General features: G+C 42.6%; 1 protein-coding gene across 6 annotated transcripts in view; it reads left to right on the top strand.

Moving 5' to 3' along the window:
* LOC101027033 (Xg glycoprotein (Xg blood group)) overlaps positions 1-11,059 on the top strand; it is a 35,309-nt gene extending 24,250 nt beyond the window's left edge. For 2 of the 6 annotated variants that reach the window (XM_031661114.1, XM_031661113.1), the window contains exons 5-8: positions 1,309-1,353; positions 2,778-2,813; positions 5,927-6,043; positions 8,927-11,059. In XM_031661114.1, the coding sequence (XP_031516974.1) occupies positions 1,309-1,353; positions 2,778-2,813; positions 5,927-5,938 (93 nt within the window). In that variant the 3' untranslated portion in view covers positions 5,939-6,043; positions 8,927-11,059. The remainder of the gene's footprint in view (positions 1-1,308; positions 1,354-2,777; positions 2,814-5,926; positions 6,044-8,926) is intronic. The other 4 variants (XM_031661118.1, XM_031661117.1, XM_031661115.1 and 1 more) reach the window with 3 other exon arrangements.
* The last annotated feature ends 3,569 nt before the right edge of the window (positions 11,060-14,628 follow it).

Raw genomic sequence — 14,628 nt, 5'->3', positions numbered from 1 at the left:
GGAAGTCTGAGATCAAGGTGTGAGCAGGGCTGGTTCCTCCTGAGGCCTCTCTCCTGGGCTTGTCGACATCATCATCTCCCTGTGTCCTCACCGGGTCGTCCCTCAGTGTGTGTCTGTGTTCCAGTCTCCTCTTCTTATGAGATGTCTTAGTCCATTTCAGGCTGCTATCACAGAATACTATAGAGTGGGTGGCTTAGAAACAACAGACATCGATTCTCCTGCAGTCCTGGAGGCCGGAGGCCCAAGATCAAGGTGTGGGCAGGGCTGGTTCCTCCTGAGGCCTCTCTCCTTGGCTTGTAGACACCATCTTCTCCTTGTGTCCTCACCGGGTCATCCCTCTGTGTGTGTCTCTGTCCCCATCTCTTCTTACAAGGTCTGTAGTCCTATTGGATTAGAGCCCACCCTAGTGATCTCGTTTTATTTTAATCACCTCTCTAAAGACTTTGTGTTCAAATACAGCCACAGTCTGATGCCCTCGGGATTAGTACTGTGACCTGTAAATTTGGACGGGAATATAGTTCAGCCCATAGAAGCCATTATCCACATAAGTCATTTCACTTCAAAATCAGCACAAAGCATTAGTTTAAAAATCTCAAATCTGTATTTTTAAAAATTTCTCTTAACACGTTAGAAAAATGTAGAAAAACTTTTTTGTTGTTGTTTTTCTGAGACAAAGTCTCACTCTGTAGCCCAGCCTGGAGTGCAGGGACGTGATTATAGCTCATTGCAGCCTCCACCTCCTGGGCTCAAGCATTCTTTTGCCTCAGTCTCCCAAGTAGCTGAGACTACAGGTGCACATCACCACACCTGGCTAATTTTTTTTTTTTTTCAGTAGAAATGGAGTCTCACTGTGTTTCTCAGGCTCCAACTGAGCTCACGTGGTCTTACCGCCTTGGCCTCCCAAAGTGGTAGGATTACAGGTGTGCGCCACCACACCCAACCTGGAGGAATTTTTTTTTAAATGGGTTATGATTACTATTTGTGGCCTGCATTTTCTTCCTATTCTCTTTTTTTTAACCAACATTTGCTGGCATTTTTTTTTACGCCCAAGGAAACACATTTGCCCATCTATGTCAGGCCTCGAGACCCTCAGGGATGTACATCTAATGCACCTTCAGCCACCAGTGTAAACAGTAAACAGGGCCAGACGACACCTGTGCACCTTCCCTGGCCTTGGGAGAGCCACTGGAATCTCTGCAGCCTTTAAGAGCATCTTGCTTCAGGTTTGCTGACCTGCTTGCTTCTGTGAGAGCATGTAGATTTCCTGAGCAATATCTAGTATTTCATGGTCTCTTTTCTACCCTTCAGGAAGACGGGGCTATAGACCCAACTCTCGTTATGGAAATACTTATGGTAAAGGAATTATGTCTTACAGAATATGTGAGGCAAAGCTGTCCATTTGCAAATAACTAACACACTGTCTGTACTGATGGGAAGCTGATGCTTTTATCCAATGCACAACAACTAACTGGCGATTCGGGTCTCTAATTTGCATTTTCCTTGGTCATCCATGCTGGGGGGAGATGTCGTGCATGCCCTGAGGACTTAATTTCTTGAAAGGAACTCTGGCCCACTTACAGGTGGTACTGGGTGCATGTGTGTGCACATGTGTGTGTATGCATGTGTTCACACACAGGTATGCTTGTGTGTATTGTGTGCGCATGCATGTGCACATGTGCATGTGGATTTTGTAATCATGCTCATAAGTGCATGTGGATTTCATGTGCACATGTGCAAGTGTCGGTGTGCACACATGTGGATTGTTTGAGCGCATGCATGTTTGTGTATGTGCACAGATGTGTTGGCATGTGCTTGTGCATTTTGCATGTGTGCATGTTTGTGCTTGGGTTGCATATGCATTGCATGTTTCCCGTGTGTATCCATTCACATGCATACATTTAGGGTGTGCAAGTGCATGTGTGCACGTGGATAGATGCAGGAGTGTGCATCTGGGTGTGCTCGTGTGGTGCATGTGCATACTGCACGAATATATCATGTGTATCTGTGCATGTGGATTGTGCATATACATGCGTGTGTACAGGCATGCACATACACACATGAATGTGTTTGTGCATATTTGTGTGTACATGCACGTGTTTATGCATACATGTGTTAACATGTGCACACATGTGTACATGTGTATGTTTAGGCGCATTGTGCTTTATATGTGCTTTTGTTGCCTGTATGTGTGGTATGTGCTTGTGTGTGTATGTGGGGATGTGTAGGATGTGCACGTGTGCTTTGTGTTGCGTTTGTATTTACGTGTTGCACATGTGTGTAAATGCGTGTGTGCATGCACATGTGTATGCGTGCTTGTCTGCCTGTGTGTTGCACGTTTGTTGCATGCTGCATGTGTGTATGCATGTGCACACACATTTGTGCATGTCAGTGTGTATGAATGGCACGTGTGTATGAATGGCACGTGTGTATGAATGGCATGTGTGTGTGCATGTGTCTCCATGGAGTTGTCAGCCTGTGTGTGTTTTGCATGCGCACATATGTAGACTCCCCAATGCCGAAATTAAGGCTGCATCTCCCGCTCCCTGGTATTATCCCCATTCCGCTAATGACCATTAGACATGGCATACACATTCACATTCCTCCTCCTTATGCTCCTTATGCTGCTTGGCTGTCCCCCTCCCCCATCAAGAATGTAAATTCCCTGAAAACAGGGATCTGTGTGCTGTGTTCACAGTCGCATCCTCGACAGTGCCCAGCAATAGAAGGCACTCCGTAAGCTCTGCTGAATAAACACGAACGTCCTTTTCCGCTTACAGGTGGAGATCACCATTCGACGTATGGCAATCCAGAAGGTAACTGATTGACTCACCTTGTCCCAACCTTTAATAAGAGCACACTCTCCTAAATCAGTGCTGGGAGGAGCTGTTTGGGCTTCTGTTTCCCAACCTCACGACTTTCATGGAGCACTCACACTTTTTTTGTATATAAAGTAGCTTCTGAACAACAATATCTGACCTTCAGCACAGGACCAATCAGAGTTGAGAGAAAGGAGAGGCAAGCATTGGTTTTCGCTGCAGAAGATGCCCCTTAGCTCTCAGAATAAGGCTGTGAATGAGTGCTGAGACCATTGCACTTCTCCCAGTACCGCCATTACTCCCCTTTCTTTGACCAGCACTAACTTGAAACCCAAGAAGGACAGAAGAAAGGAAGCTATGAACACTCTGCCCAAAGAAGCCATCAGAGTGCACTGTCAATCCCATCTCAGGTCAAAGGAGGGAGAACTTGAAGCTCAGAAGGCTGACTTTGTGTTCTGTGTTGCTGGGAGAACAGGTTCCCCATTCCCTAAGAGTCATACTCTTGGAGATTTGGGCTGACGCCTGCTTGAGTTTAAGTTGAGAGTAAACGCGCTCAACCCCAAGGCTCTTGTGAGTTTTCAATGATGGGGGAGGAGAAAGTGATTGAAGCTGACCTCTGCCTTTCAATGAACATGCAGAGTACTAGTATCAATATTTTTGGGGTATGTTGGCATCCTTAGAAAAATTTATTGATTCTCCTTTTTCCCTCTATGGTGTAAAGTGAGGTCCAGAGATGGAAAAGGCAAGGCAAATAAACAAGTAATTGCAGTCAGATCTGATGAATAATTTGCTGGAATATATGGGATCCTGTAGCAAGGCAGAAGGGATACTCCTAGACTGGGTTAGGTGAGGGAGGTAGGGCTTCCTGGAGAGAACAATATCCAAGCCAGTCCCCCAAAATGTGGGTGAGAGGTGCCCAGGAGAAGAGTGAGGTGTCAGGGAAGATAGTGTACTAGGTAGAGCTAGATACACACGTGGGGACACCAGAAATTGTGTAGCCAGGGTGTGGAATGCAACAGGAACCAGGGAAGGATGCAGTGGTGACCAGGAAAGACCGCCAGGTTAGCAGAGGTGGAGTCTGCACTTCATAGAACCTTCATGGGAAAGAGCCTGCCCCTGTTGATGTGTGGGTGAAGAATGGACCTGAGGGGGCTCACTAAGGCCCAGGGAGACCCCCTTTCAGACCAGTTCAGTACCCCTTGGAAATGATGGCAGGCTGAATTAAAGCCTTGGCAAGGGAGGCAAAGAGAAGCAGTCAGCTTGGATGACCACTTTTTAATAACAATTGATTGTACTTGATTGATTTGTAAGAGATGGGAGAGAGGAAAAGGTATGTATCAGTCAGCTATGCTGTGTCACAAAAGACCCCAAAACTTAGTGGCTGGAAATAACAAGCATGTATTATGTTCATGATTATGTGAGTCAGCAATTTGGGCTGAAACCATTCTAGTGGTCCTCCTGGTCTCTTCTGAACTCCCTCTCTTGTGTGCAGTCAGCTGTAGGTGTGGCCAGCGCTTTGACCATGTTTCCTGCGTCTTCTTATATATCTGGGGCCTTAGGTGGAATGGCTCATCTCAGCTTCATGTGGGCTGTCACATCCCTCCAGGAAGCCAGGCCAGGCTTCATCACATGGTGACCAGGCAGGGTACCAAGAGCATGAAGAGAAGCGTGCCTGGGCTTACAGCCACCACCTCTTCACTTGTGTGGCATTCTGTTGGCTAAGCCTGGATTCTCAGAATGAAGATGCAGCTCCACCTCTGGATGGGGAACACTGTGAAATCGTACTGTGGAGTGTGTGCACATAGGGAGGGGAGGAATAGAGAGCTGTCTCTCCCAGGGGGCAGGGTGCAGCGGGCGGCAGCATCAGCCCTGGAGCAGGTTCATGCGTTCAGTGACAACACTCTTCCCCCCAACATGGCAGCCTCATTCATGGAGCAGCCTTGTGTCCCTCACCTATGCTATGCCACGTACTGGCCCAGCTGTTCAACCCAGTCTGAAGAAAGGCATGCCTGGAAAGGGTGGCTATTTCAAATGGAAATGGTGATGTCTTCCTTTTTCCCTTTGGAAGTGTTGATTTTTGCCACATCAAGCTCCTTCTTCTTGTTCTTTGTGCAGGAGTACCAAAGCTCTGGGGTAATTTGCCATCGAGGCACTGAAGATGCATCTGTGCAGTGTGTGCTCGGGTCTAGAGTTCCAGCATGCCTTTGAAAGCAGGCCTCTCTGGCAATTTTTCGTTGAACAATATTTTTGCATGAGTGAGCGTTCTACATCTAAAAAGGCACAAAATAGTTTTGACATGTGCCTGTCATCCCAACTACTCAGGAGGCTGAGGCAGGAGGATCGCTTGAGCCCAGGAGTTCAAGACTAGCTTAGGCAACATAGTGACACCCCATCTCTAAAAAAATAAATCAGGCCAGGCGCGGTGGCGCGCCTCTGTAATCCACACACTTTGGGAGGCCAAGGCAAGTGGATCACCTGAGGTCAGGAGTTCGAGACCAGCCTGGCCAGCATGGTGAAACCCTGTCTCTACTAAAAATATAAAAAGTAGCTGGGCGTGATGGCATGGCCTGTAGTCCCAGCTACTTTGGAGGCTGAGGCAGGAGAATCACTTGAAGCCAGGAGGAGGAGGTTGCAGTGAGCCGAGATTACACCACTGTATTCCAGACTGGGTGACAGAGCAAGATTCCATCTCAAAAATAATAAGAAAAAATATTAATAAAATTAATTAAAAGGCATACACGAATTGACTTCAACAAACAAACAAAAATGCCAAGGGCCTCGTCTGTGCAAATCCTGGCCTTGGATGTCTCCAGTGGTAAAATGTGGTTGCCAAGCTTGGCTCTTTGTGAAAACAGAATTACTTCCTAAGGTGTTTTTTTTTTTTTCGTTTTCGTTTTTTAATTAACTTTCTCTTTTTTTTTTCTGTGAGTACAAGGATGGGAAGGGATGTGATGGAGAAGTTATTAGATAGGTGCAAAAGTTATTGCAGTTTTTGTCATTACTTTCAATGGCAAAAACAGCAATAACTTTTGGACCAACCTAATATTTCAGCAGTTTTCCTGCAGCCGTGTTTTTCTCAGACGCGCTTTGCTTTTTCTCCACTCCTGCAGGCAATATGGTAGCAAAAATCGTATCTCCCATCGTATCTGTGGTGGTGGTGACACTGCTGGGAGCAGCAGCCAGTTATTTCAAACTAAACAACGGGAGAAATTGTTTCAGGACCCGTGGTAAGTTTGGCTCTGAACATTATTTTCCTCGTTACTAAGCCTGATTTTTTTAAAAAAATTACTTTCAGATGTCTGTCACTAGCAAGGTTATTTCTGGTTAAGTTCAATATACAAAACTTGCCTAATCATGTGATTTTTTAACATTTATTTTTATTTTTTTTTGAGACAGAGTTTCACTCTGTTGCCACGGCTGGAGTGCAGTGGCACGATCTCGGCTCATTGCAACCTCCGCCTCCCGGGTTCAAGAGATTCTCTTGCCTCAACCTCCTGAAGAGCTGGGACTACAGGCGGGCACCACCACGCCTGGCTACTTTTTGTATTTTTTGTAGAGATGGGGTTTCATCATGTTGGCCAGGCTGTTCTTGAACTCCTGACCTCAAGTGATCTGCCCGCCTTGGCCTCCCAAAGTTCTGGGATTACAGGCATGAGCCACCGCGCCTGGCCACCGATTGGGTTTTCCTGGTCAGGTGTAAGCTGTACCTTCCCCTAAACCTGGTTACAATGACACTGGCACATTATCTGCCTGATGTAAAAGAGGGGGAGAAAGAAAGGAAAGAAAAAGAAACAAACAAACAAAATTACTAAGCTACATTGCAAGACTATAAGCATGGCGGTTGATTTAACTGGCCAAATACAGTTCTGTTCTGTTTTGTATTCAGTGGCATTTTCGTCGCAGGTGAGTCAGGAAAAATATCTGGGTCGAATGTGAATGTTTTCCACGAACCCCACCCGCAAAGAAAACTGCCGAATCACTACATTTTAAGCCTCTTGATGGAATTCCAAAGCTGTGCTCAGACCATAGGGGAAAAGAAAGATCTGCTGTGGCTTCTTGGGTTTGAAGAATCACTGGGGATTTGAGAGCAGAGGATGCCCTAAAGAAATCTCTGAAACAACAGTCAGGGATTTTTTTGTAGACAAAAGAGTGACACAGATCTTTAACTGGGGGTCTCTGGAGGTTTGGTTTAAACCTCAGGCCGCCCACATCAGAATCTGTCTGAAGTTTGCCCAGGGCCCTCTAAATCATACCTTCTTTGTGTCCCTAAAGGAAACCAGAAAGGGATGCCCATTCCTACGGTGTTTGCTTTAGCATTTGCATTTGGCCTCAAAAATCCTAAAACCTTCCCCTGCGCTCCCTCTGCTGGTAAATGGGCAGTATCAACCATTAGCTAATGAACCTCGGGGGTCAGCCTCCGTCTACATTACACCCTGTCCTGAAATTTTGGGAGGAAACTGAGTTTCTGAAAAACAGTCTTATTTCCCTGGCAACCTGACAGCAGATTCTTGGGTTCAGTGACAACACTCTTTCACCAACATGGCAGCCATCATTAATGAGACACCACGTGTTAATTTCAGTAGTATTTGTGGCAGTGATTTGTAAGCCTTTGTTAACCAAGGGCTGAAACTGAGTGAGCAGAGAGAGGCACCCGTCTCCACAAGCACAAAATGTAAAGGCAGGGAACAGGGGACATCCACAAACTCAATAATCAAGGCAAATATATTTTAGTGCAATATTTTTAAAGGAAAATCATTGGACTGGGGGCCAGCTGAGTTTCTGAAATAGGTGTAGTTTTAAAAACGTGGATGATGCCTGCCCCATTTATCTGAGGTGGAAGCATGTTTTTGCTAAAGGGGTGTAATGTCTTGAAGCTCTTTCATGCCTTTTGGCTACCTGGTAAGTATTTTGTCTACTTTCTCCATTGTACTTCAGTGATACCCTCACCAAGTATTCCCAAGCACCAAGTTTATCTTCCCTTCCCTTAAAGTTCCTGAGATCAGAAAGGAGGATGTAGACAGAGTGAGATGATGTTAGGGAGATCTCTTCAAGGTGAGCAGTGACATTTAGGTGGATCCTGGGCCCATATCATCTTGCTGGCTGTAAAACCTTTATACTATCTAGGAAATATGTGTATGACAGCACTATGTAGGGGTTTGATATCAAACGGGGCTCAGACCTCTGTGACTTGACTCTAAGGTTCCAGGCTGCTGCTAATGGTACCCAGCTGTCCACCTACCCTTAGTTGGGCCAATAATTTTCTCTCTCTCCTAAAGGATGATGTGCATGGTATACTAACCATATCCATGGTGATGTGGTGCAGTGCACAACCTGTGGAACTGTATACATGCTGAGGCCATACACTGAAGCTTGCATACTTTGTAGAGAAAGAGTTGTAGTAACGGAGCTACATAGATAGCAGCAGATGTCTGTCACTTGATGTGGACTTTTAAGAATCGTACTTTGCTTTTATTTTGTAAAGTGGAGCAAATGACAACACCACTTCAGAAGTTATAAAGACCAAGAAGGCCATATTAAAAAAAAGAAATTCCTACATATATTAGTTTTAACCAAAAAGAAAGTTACTCAATTCATTTAAGATCATCAAAATCCTTAACAAATGGCAAAATGTAAAAAACAATGTTTAGAAAACTAATATTTGTTTCCAGATATGATTTTAACAGTTTTTAAATATTTTCTATTTTTAATTTTTCCAGCTTTATTAAGGTACAGTTGACAAATAAACGTTGTATATATTTAAGATGTACAACTTCATTGCTGCATCATTTATTTGTTCTAATCTATTTCCTTCTGCTGAATGTAAAGCAAGTGTCATGTAGACAGCACATAGTTGGATCTTGGTTTTCTTTTTTTGAAGTAGATTTTTCATTCTTCTAGCTTTATTAAAGTATAATAGACAAATATTGTATATACTTAAGATGTGCAACTTCGTTTCTGCTTCATTTTTTTTCTGTTCTAATCTTCCTTCTGCTGAATCTAGAGCAAGAGTCTCTGTAACAGCATAGAATTGGATCTTGGTTTTCTTTTTCTTTGTTTAATAGACTTTTTTTTCCCCCCACAATGACATTTGTTTCCAATCTGCCTTTCAGAACCAGAAAATGTCTGAAGACGTTGAGATCCCCTGATTACTTTGAGAAAAACAACTAAAACAAGAACCCTGTTTATCACTGTTGTGGAAATTTCCTTTTATTCTTGACACAATTTGATGACCTAAAGTGTGTTTTCTTCTGTATGAAGTACGTGAGCTGCCTCACTAAGCATTCCCAACTCATTGGATGTGATGTGGTTATAGAGATAAATTAGGCAGCTAGACCCTGCATTCTAAAAAAGGATTGCTTGATCTGTTGGTTTGGCCATTCATTTGCACAAAGAGACTGTGGCTCTCTGTTCTGAGATCTTCAGCTACCTCATGGTGCAATAACACACACATGCTTAACCATGTTGATGGCACAAAGCAGTGAGCAGTAGGGAGGCAGAGTATCTTGGTGGGGAGGGGATGCTATCAGCTTCTGGGAGATGGAGAATATCGTTGAGTTTCCAAAGATGCTGGGCCTGTGCTAAATTCTTCAGTGTTATAAAAAATCATTGAGCATTCACTATTGCGAATGAAGTGGGGATGCATTATTTCTGACACCCACAAGCAGGGTTTGAGCATCCTTTCAGCTTTGATGTATCTGCACATAAAATTATTATTACCTGAAGAAAATAAGGCTGCATTTTGAAATGCTAAGTGCAGAGCGACTGATGTTAAAACCATCTGGGGGAAATCTTGGGATACTTTTTCCTAGAAAATCACATGGTTTTGATATGTTTTGGCAGATAGGAGACAGAAATGGTGATTATCAGGTGTTGAGTCCTTTTGTAGTATTTGTAGTCTTTGATACTCTGTAAGTACTGGTTCCTAAGGCAACAACATTGCATTCCTTGGTTTATACTTTTTCTATTCACCAGAGTAGGAAATCTTAAATCCTTAGGCATCCAAGAAGTATACTAGCTTTTTGCTTCTCTTTTAGAAATACTTGTGGGGAGAGAAAAAAGGATGGTTTGGGCATATTGGTATAGTTTGAGGAAACTAAGGTTAATGTTCATGTAACATTTAGACTTTGCCATAAATATCAGAACCAAAGATTGAGACATTCATGTAGAGTCTGGAATGTATATACGGGACCCATAAAAATTCCCAGTATACATGTTTTATGCTCACCAATATGAACTGGGGTCTTCAAAGAAAGAAGGTTGAAAGTGGAAAGCCCTTGAAAGAGCTCCCCAATTTGTAAAATATCTTTAATCATTCACGTTAGGGATCTCAGAGCTGTGGGTCTCAGATTGTGGATTCATGCATCCTTTGTGCAATTTGAAGATAGTCCGTATTTCCTATTTCAGTATTAGGTCCTGCAACACTTTTCAATTCTTGTAGAAGGTGTTTTCAGGAGTGGTGATGTCTGATGCTCAATTACTATTTTCTCTATAAGAGTTTCAGCGTAAGCTTAATTAAATTCTTGTGAAAAAGCCTCTGTGTTTTTAGTTGTATATACACACACATACCTACTTAAATGGAATCTAAACATTTTTAGCCTTTAATCCATTCCATTTTCTAAAACTGTCATAAACCATTTTTGATCATTTTAAATAAATGTAAAAGAAAAAATAACTGGATTTGATTATTGCATAGTTTTTTCTATATTTCACAGATAAATTTTATGAAATGGCTGTAGAAGTGGCCCCAAAATTATGAACCTTCATAGCTGTGAATAATATGCAACAAATCTCTTTTAAAGCTCAAGATAGATTATGAACATATGAAATACATAGAGTTACCTAATAATGAGATAAAATTCACCTGGGGGACAAGGATAATGTTCAACCTACTTAAAATGAAAATATTTGAATAATGACTGCTTGGGGGAACCTCTCTGAGGGGTCATGAGGATCACCTGTTGGGTATTCTGTTTTCATGCTGAGAAGGTGAGAATTGAACAGATGAGAAAAGCCTTGATAAAATGTCATCTCCATGTATTTTAGAGAAGGATAACCTTGATTGTACAGTTGACCCTTGAACAACACAGGGTGAACTGCATAGGTCCACCTATATGTGAATTTGCTTCTGGCTCCGCCATTACTGAGACAGCAGGACCAACCCTCTGTCTACTCAATGTGAAGCTGATAAAGGTGAAGACCTTTATGGTGATCCACTTCCACTTAATAAATAGGAAACTCATTAATTTTAACTTCCTTATGATTTTCTTCATAACATTTTCTTTCCTCTAGCTTACTTTATTGTAATAATATGGTATGTAATACATATACAAAATATGTGTTCAACTGTTATCAGTAAGGCTTTCAGTCAACCAGTATGCTATGAGTAGTTAATTTTTTGGAGAGTCATAAGTTATACATGGGTTTTCAACTGTGCGGAGGGTCAGTTCCTCTCACTACCCCACCTGGTTCAAGGGTCAATTATATGGTGTTAAAAGCCACACTTGCCTCCTCTTTGTGGGAACTTGAATGCGTTTGGTGGTCAACGGATAAATATCTTTGTGTTGGAATGAAGAGAAGCCATGACTAATTTAGTAGGGTGAAGAGGAAAATCACAAACACGTGAGCTATATTTTTGTTTATTTTTTTCTACACAGGCTAAAAAATAACAACTTTTTTACCCAAGTATAAACTACCATATGAAATTGTTCTAGTTGTATGGGAGAGGAAAGTATGATTCTGCTGATTTGCCTTTGACTACTGGAATTGGAATATCCAGTTACACACACACACACACACACACACAAGCACAGTATTAACACACTGATACGTGTTGAATTATGTCCCCTCAAATTCGTATGTTGAAGTCCTAACCCCTGGCACCTCAGAATGTGGCCTTATTGAAAATAAGGCTCTTGCAGAGGTAACTAGTTTATTGAAATGAGGTCATACTGGAGTGAGGTGGGTCCCTAATCCTATATGCCTGGTGTCTTTATAAGAACGTGGGATTTGGACACAGGTAGTTACATAAGGAGAATGCTGTGGAGTGATGTTACCACAAGCCAGAGAACTACCCAAAGCAAGGAGAGGACCCTGGAACAGATCCTTCCCTAGAGACTTCAGAGGGAGCATAGCCCTGCAGACACCCTGGTTTTGGACTTCTGGCCCCTAGAACTGTGCACGAAGAAACAAATGTCCATTGTTTAGGCCAATCAGTTTGCAATACGTTGCTATAGCCGCCCCATGGAATGAATACATACATTAACACATGCTGTGTACATGTTTTTTTCCCCCTAATTAAAAAAAAAAAAAAGAGATGGGGAATTCATTTAGCTTGCCTATAGAGGTAGTACGCAAGATTAGTCAGGGTTAAATTCCAGACTCTGACACTCAATTTATAGATTCACATCCTGGCTTCTCCATTTCAAGCTGTGCAAACTTAGGCAAGTTATACCACCTCTCTGGGCCATGGTTATCCCATGTCAGGGGAAAAAAGGGAGGTGTCCTAAGAAGATCTTCCTCTCCAAGATGTGTTGAGGATGTAAGACTCAATGTGTGAAGGCTGGGCGCGGTGGCTCATGCCTGTAATCCTAGCACTTTGGGAGACCAAGGCGGGTGGATCACCTGAGGTCAGGAGTTTGAGACCAGCCTGGCCAGCATGGTGAAACCCCGTCTGTACCAAAAATACAAAGAATTAGCTGGACATGGTGGTGCACGCCTGTAATTCCAGCTACTCGGGAGGCTGGGGCACAAGAATCACTTGAACCCGGGAGGTTGAGTCTTCAGTAAGTGGAGATCACACCACTGCACTCCAGTCTGGGCGACAGAGTGAGACCCTGTCTCAAAGAAAACAAAAACAAAAACAAAAACAAAACAAAACAAAACAAAAAAAAGACTTAATGTGTGAAAAGCATTCTAAGTGGTGCCTGGGAGGCAGTAAGGGCTGCCCAGGGGTTGGGGGAAAAAAAACAAGCTTTTCTTAGTGTAAATAAAATCAATCTCATTGAAATATATATGGCATTTCTTAGAATTGGCTCAGAAGCAACAAACATGAAAAAAAGCTCAACATAACATCACTGATCATTAGAGAAATGCAAATCAAAACCACAATGAGATACCATCTCACACCAGTCAGAATGGTGATTATTAAAAAGTCAAGAAACAACAGATGCTGGTGAGATTGTGGAGAAACAGAAACACTTTTACACTGTTGGTGGGAATGTAAACTAGTTCAACCATTGTGGAAGACGGTGTGGCAATTCCTCAAAGATCTAGAACCAGAAATACTATTTGACCCAGCAACCCCATTGCTGGGTATATACCCAAAGGAATATAAGCCATTCTATTACAAAGATACATGCACGTGTATGTTCATTGCAGCACTATTCACAATAGCAAAGATATAAAATCAACCTAACTGCCCATCAATAATATACTGGATAAATAATATGTGGTACACACACACACACACACTCACACACACACACACACGCACGCAGCTATATACTATGCACCTATATAAAGGAATGAGATCATGTCCTTTGGAGGGACATGGATGGAGCTGGAAGCCATTATCCTCAGCAAACTAATGCAAGAAGAGAAAACCAAACACTGCATGTTCTCACTTATAAGTGGGAGCTGAACAATGAGAACACATTGACACAGGGAGGGGAACAACACACACTGGGGCCTGTTGGCAGATGGAGTGTGGGGAGGGAGAGCATCAGGAAAAATAGCTAATGCATGCTGGGCTTAATACCTAGGTGGTGGGTTGATAGATGCAGAAAACCACCATGACACACGTTTACCTATGTAACAACCTGCACTTCCTGCACACGTACCCTGGAACTTAAAATAAAAATAAAAGAATTGGTTCAGAAGTCAAGACCATGAAGTCAAGACTGTTCAACCTAACTAAAAACACAGTCTTAGAGAATGCACACGTTGTCCACCCAAATCCCTTCTTTCTGTCTTAATAGTTTCAATAGCGCTATATTTCTGGTGTATGGAGCTGTGGTCATGGTTCCTCAGCTGAACTACATTTCCCAGCATTCCTTGTGGGTAGGTGAAGTCACATGACTGCACTCTGGCAAATGGTGAGTCACTTCTATTTCTGAAGATGAAAACTTTCATTATTTAACCAAAAATCGTCTTCCAGCATGAGGAACATCACGGTGAGTCAGTCTTGCATTTGGAGAGAAATTACTGTCAGGACCCAGTAGGTCTAATGGAAGAACCCTTTCCCTGTGTTTTTTGCATGCAAAAAGTATCTGAGGGAATAATTTTAATTTAAATTTTTCTTGGGGATCCAGTTATCTATCCAGAGAATTCCTGGGAGCCCTGTGAGAACCTTTACACATCCCCCCAAACCTTGCTTTACTTGAACACCGAGAACATAAAGATATTTTTTGAAAACTTTAATTTCCCCCTCAATTTTTTTTTTTCTGATACATACATTTTCTTAAGTTAACCAAGCCCCCAAGTTTTCTCATTAAGTCTTCAAACAACATGAGCTTTGTCCTCTCAGGATAATTGCTAAGAATCAGTAGTTCTTTCTGATATTTTTTGCTGGAAGAATTTTTGCTTGAATTCCACAGGCATTCAGCTCCCTGAATGCATAGATGATGTTTTGAGCTGCCTGGGGAAGATTCTCCTCCTTCTTTCCAGGATAAATTCACCTTAAATATTTGCTGATCATTCATTATATTGATGGGGGGAGTACAATTTACTAAGACTTTATGTTTCTGCAGACATTTTGGAATTTGACTTTCAAATTGTGTGTGTGTTTTCTGACATGCTCATTTTGGAGACTTTT

Source organism: Papio anubis, chromosome Y, assembly GCF_008728515.1.
Source record: "Papio anubis isolate 15944 chromosome Y, Panubis1.0, whole genome shotgun sequence".
Lineage (NCBI taxonomy): Eukaryota > Metazoa > Chordata > Mammalia > Primates > Cercopithecidae > Papio > Papio anubis.
The sequence above is the reverse complement of the archived record's forward strand: the minus strand, read 5'-3'. Positions and strand labels throughout refer to the sequence as shown.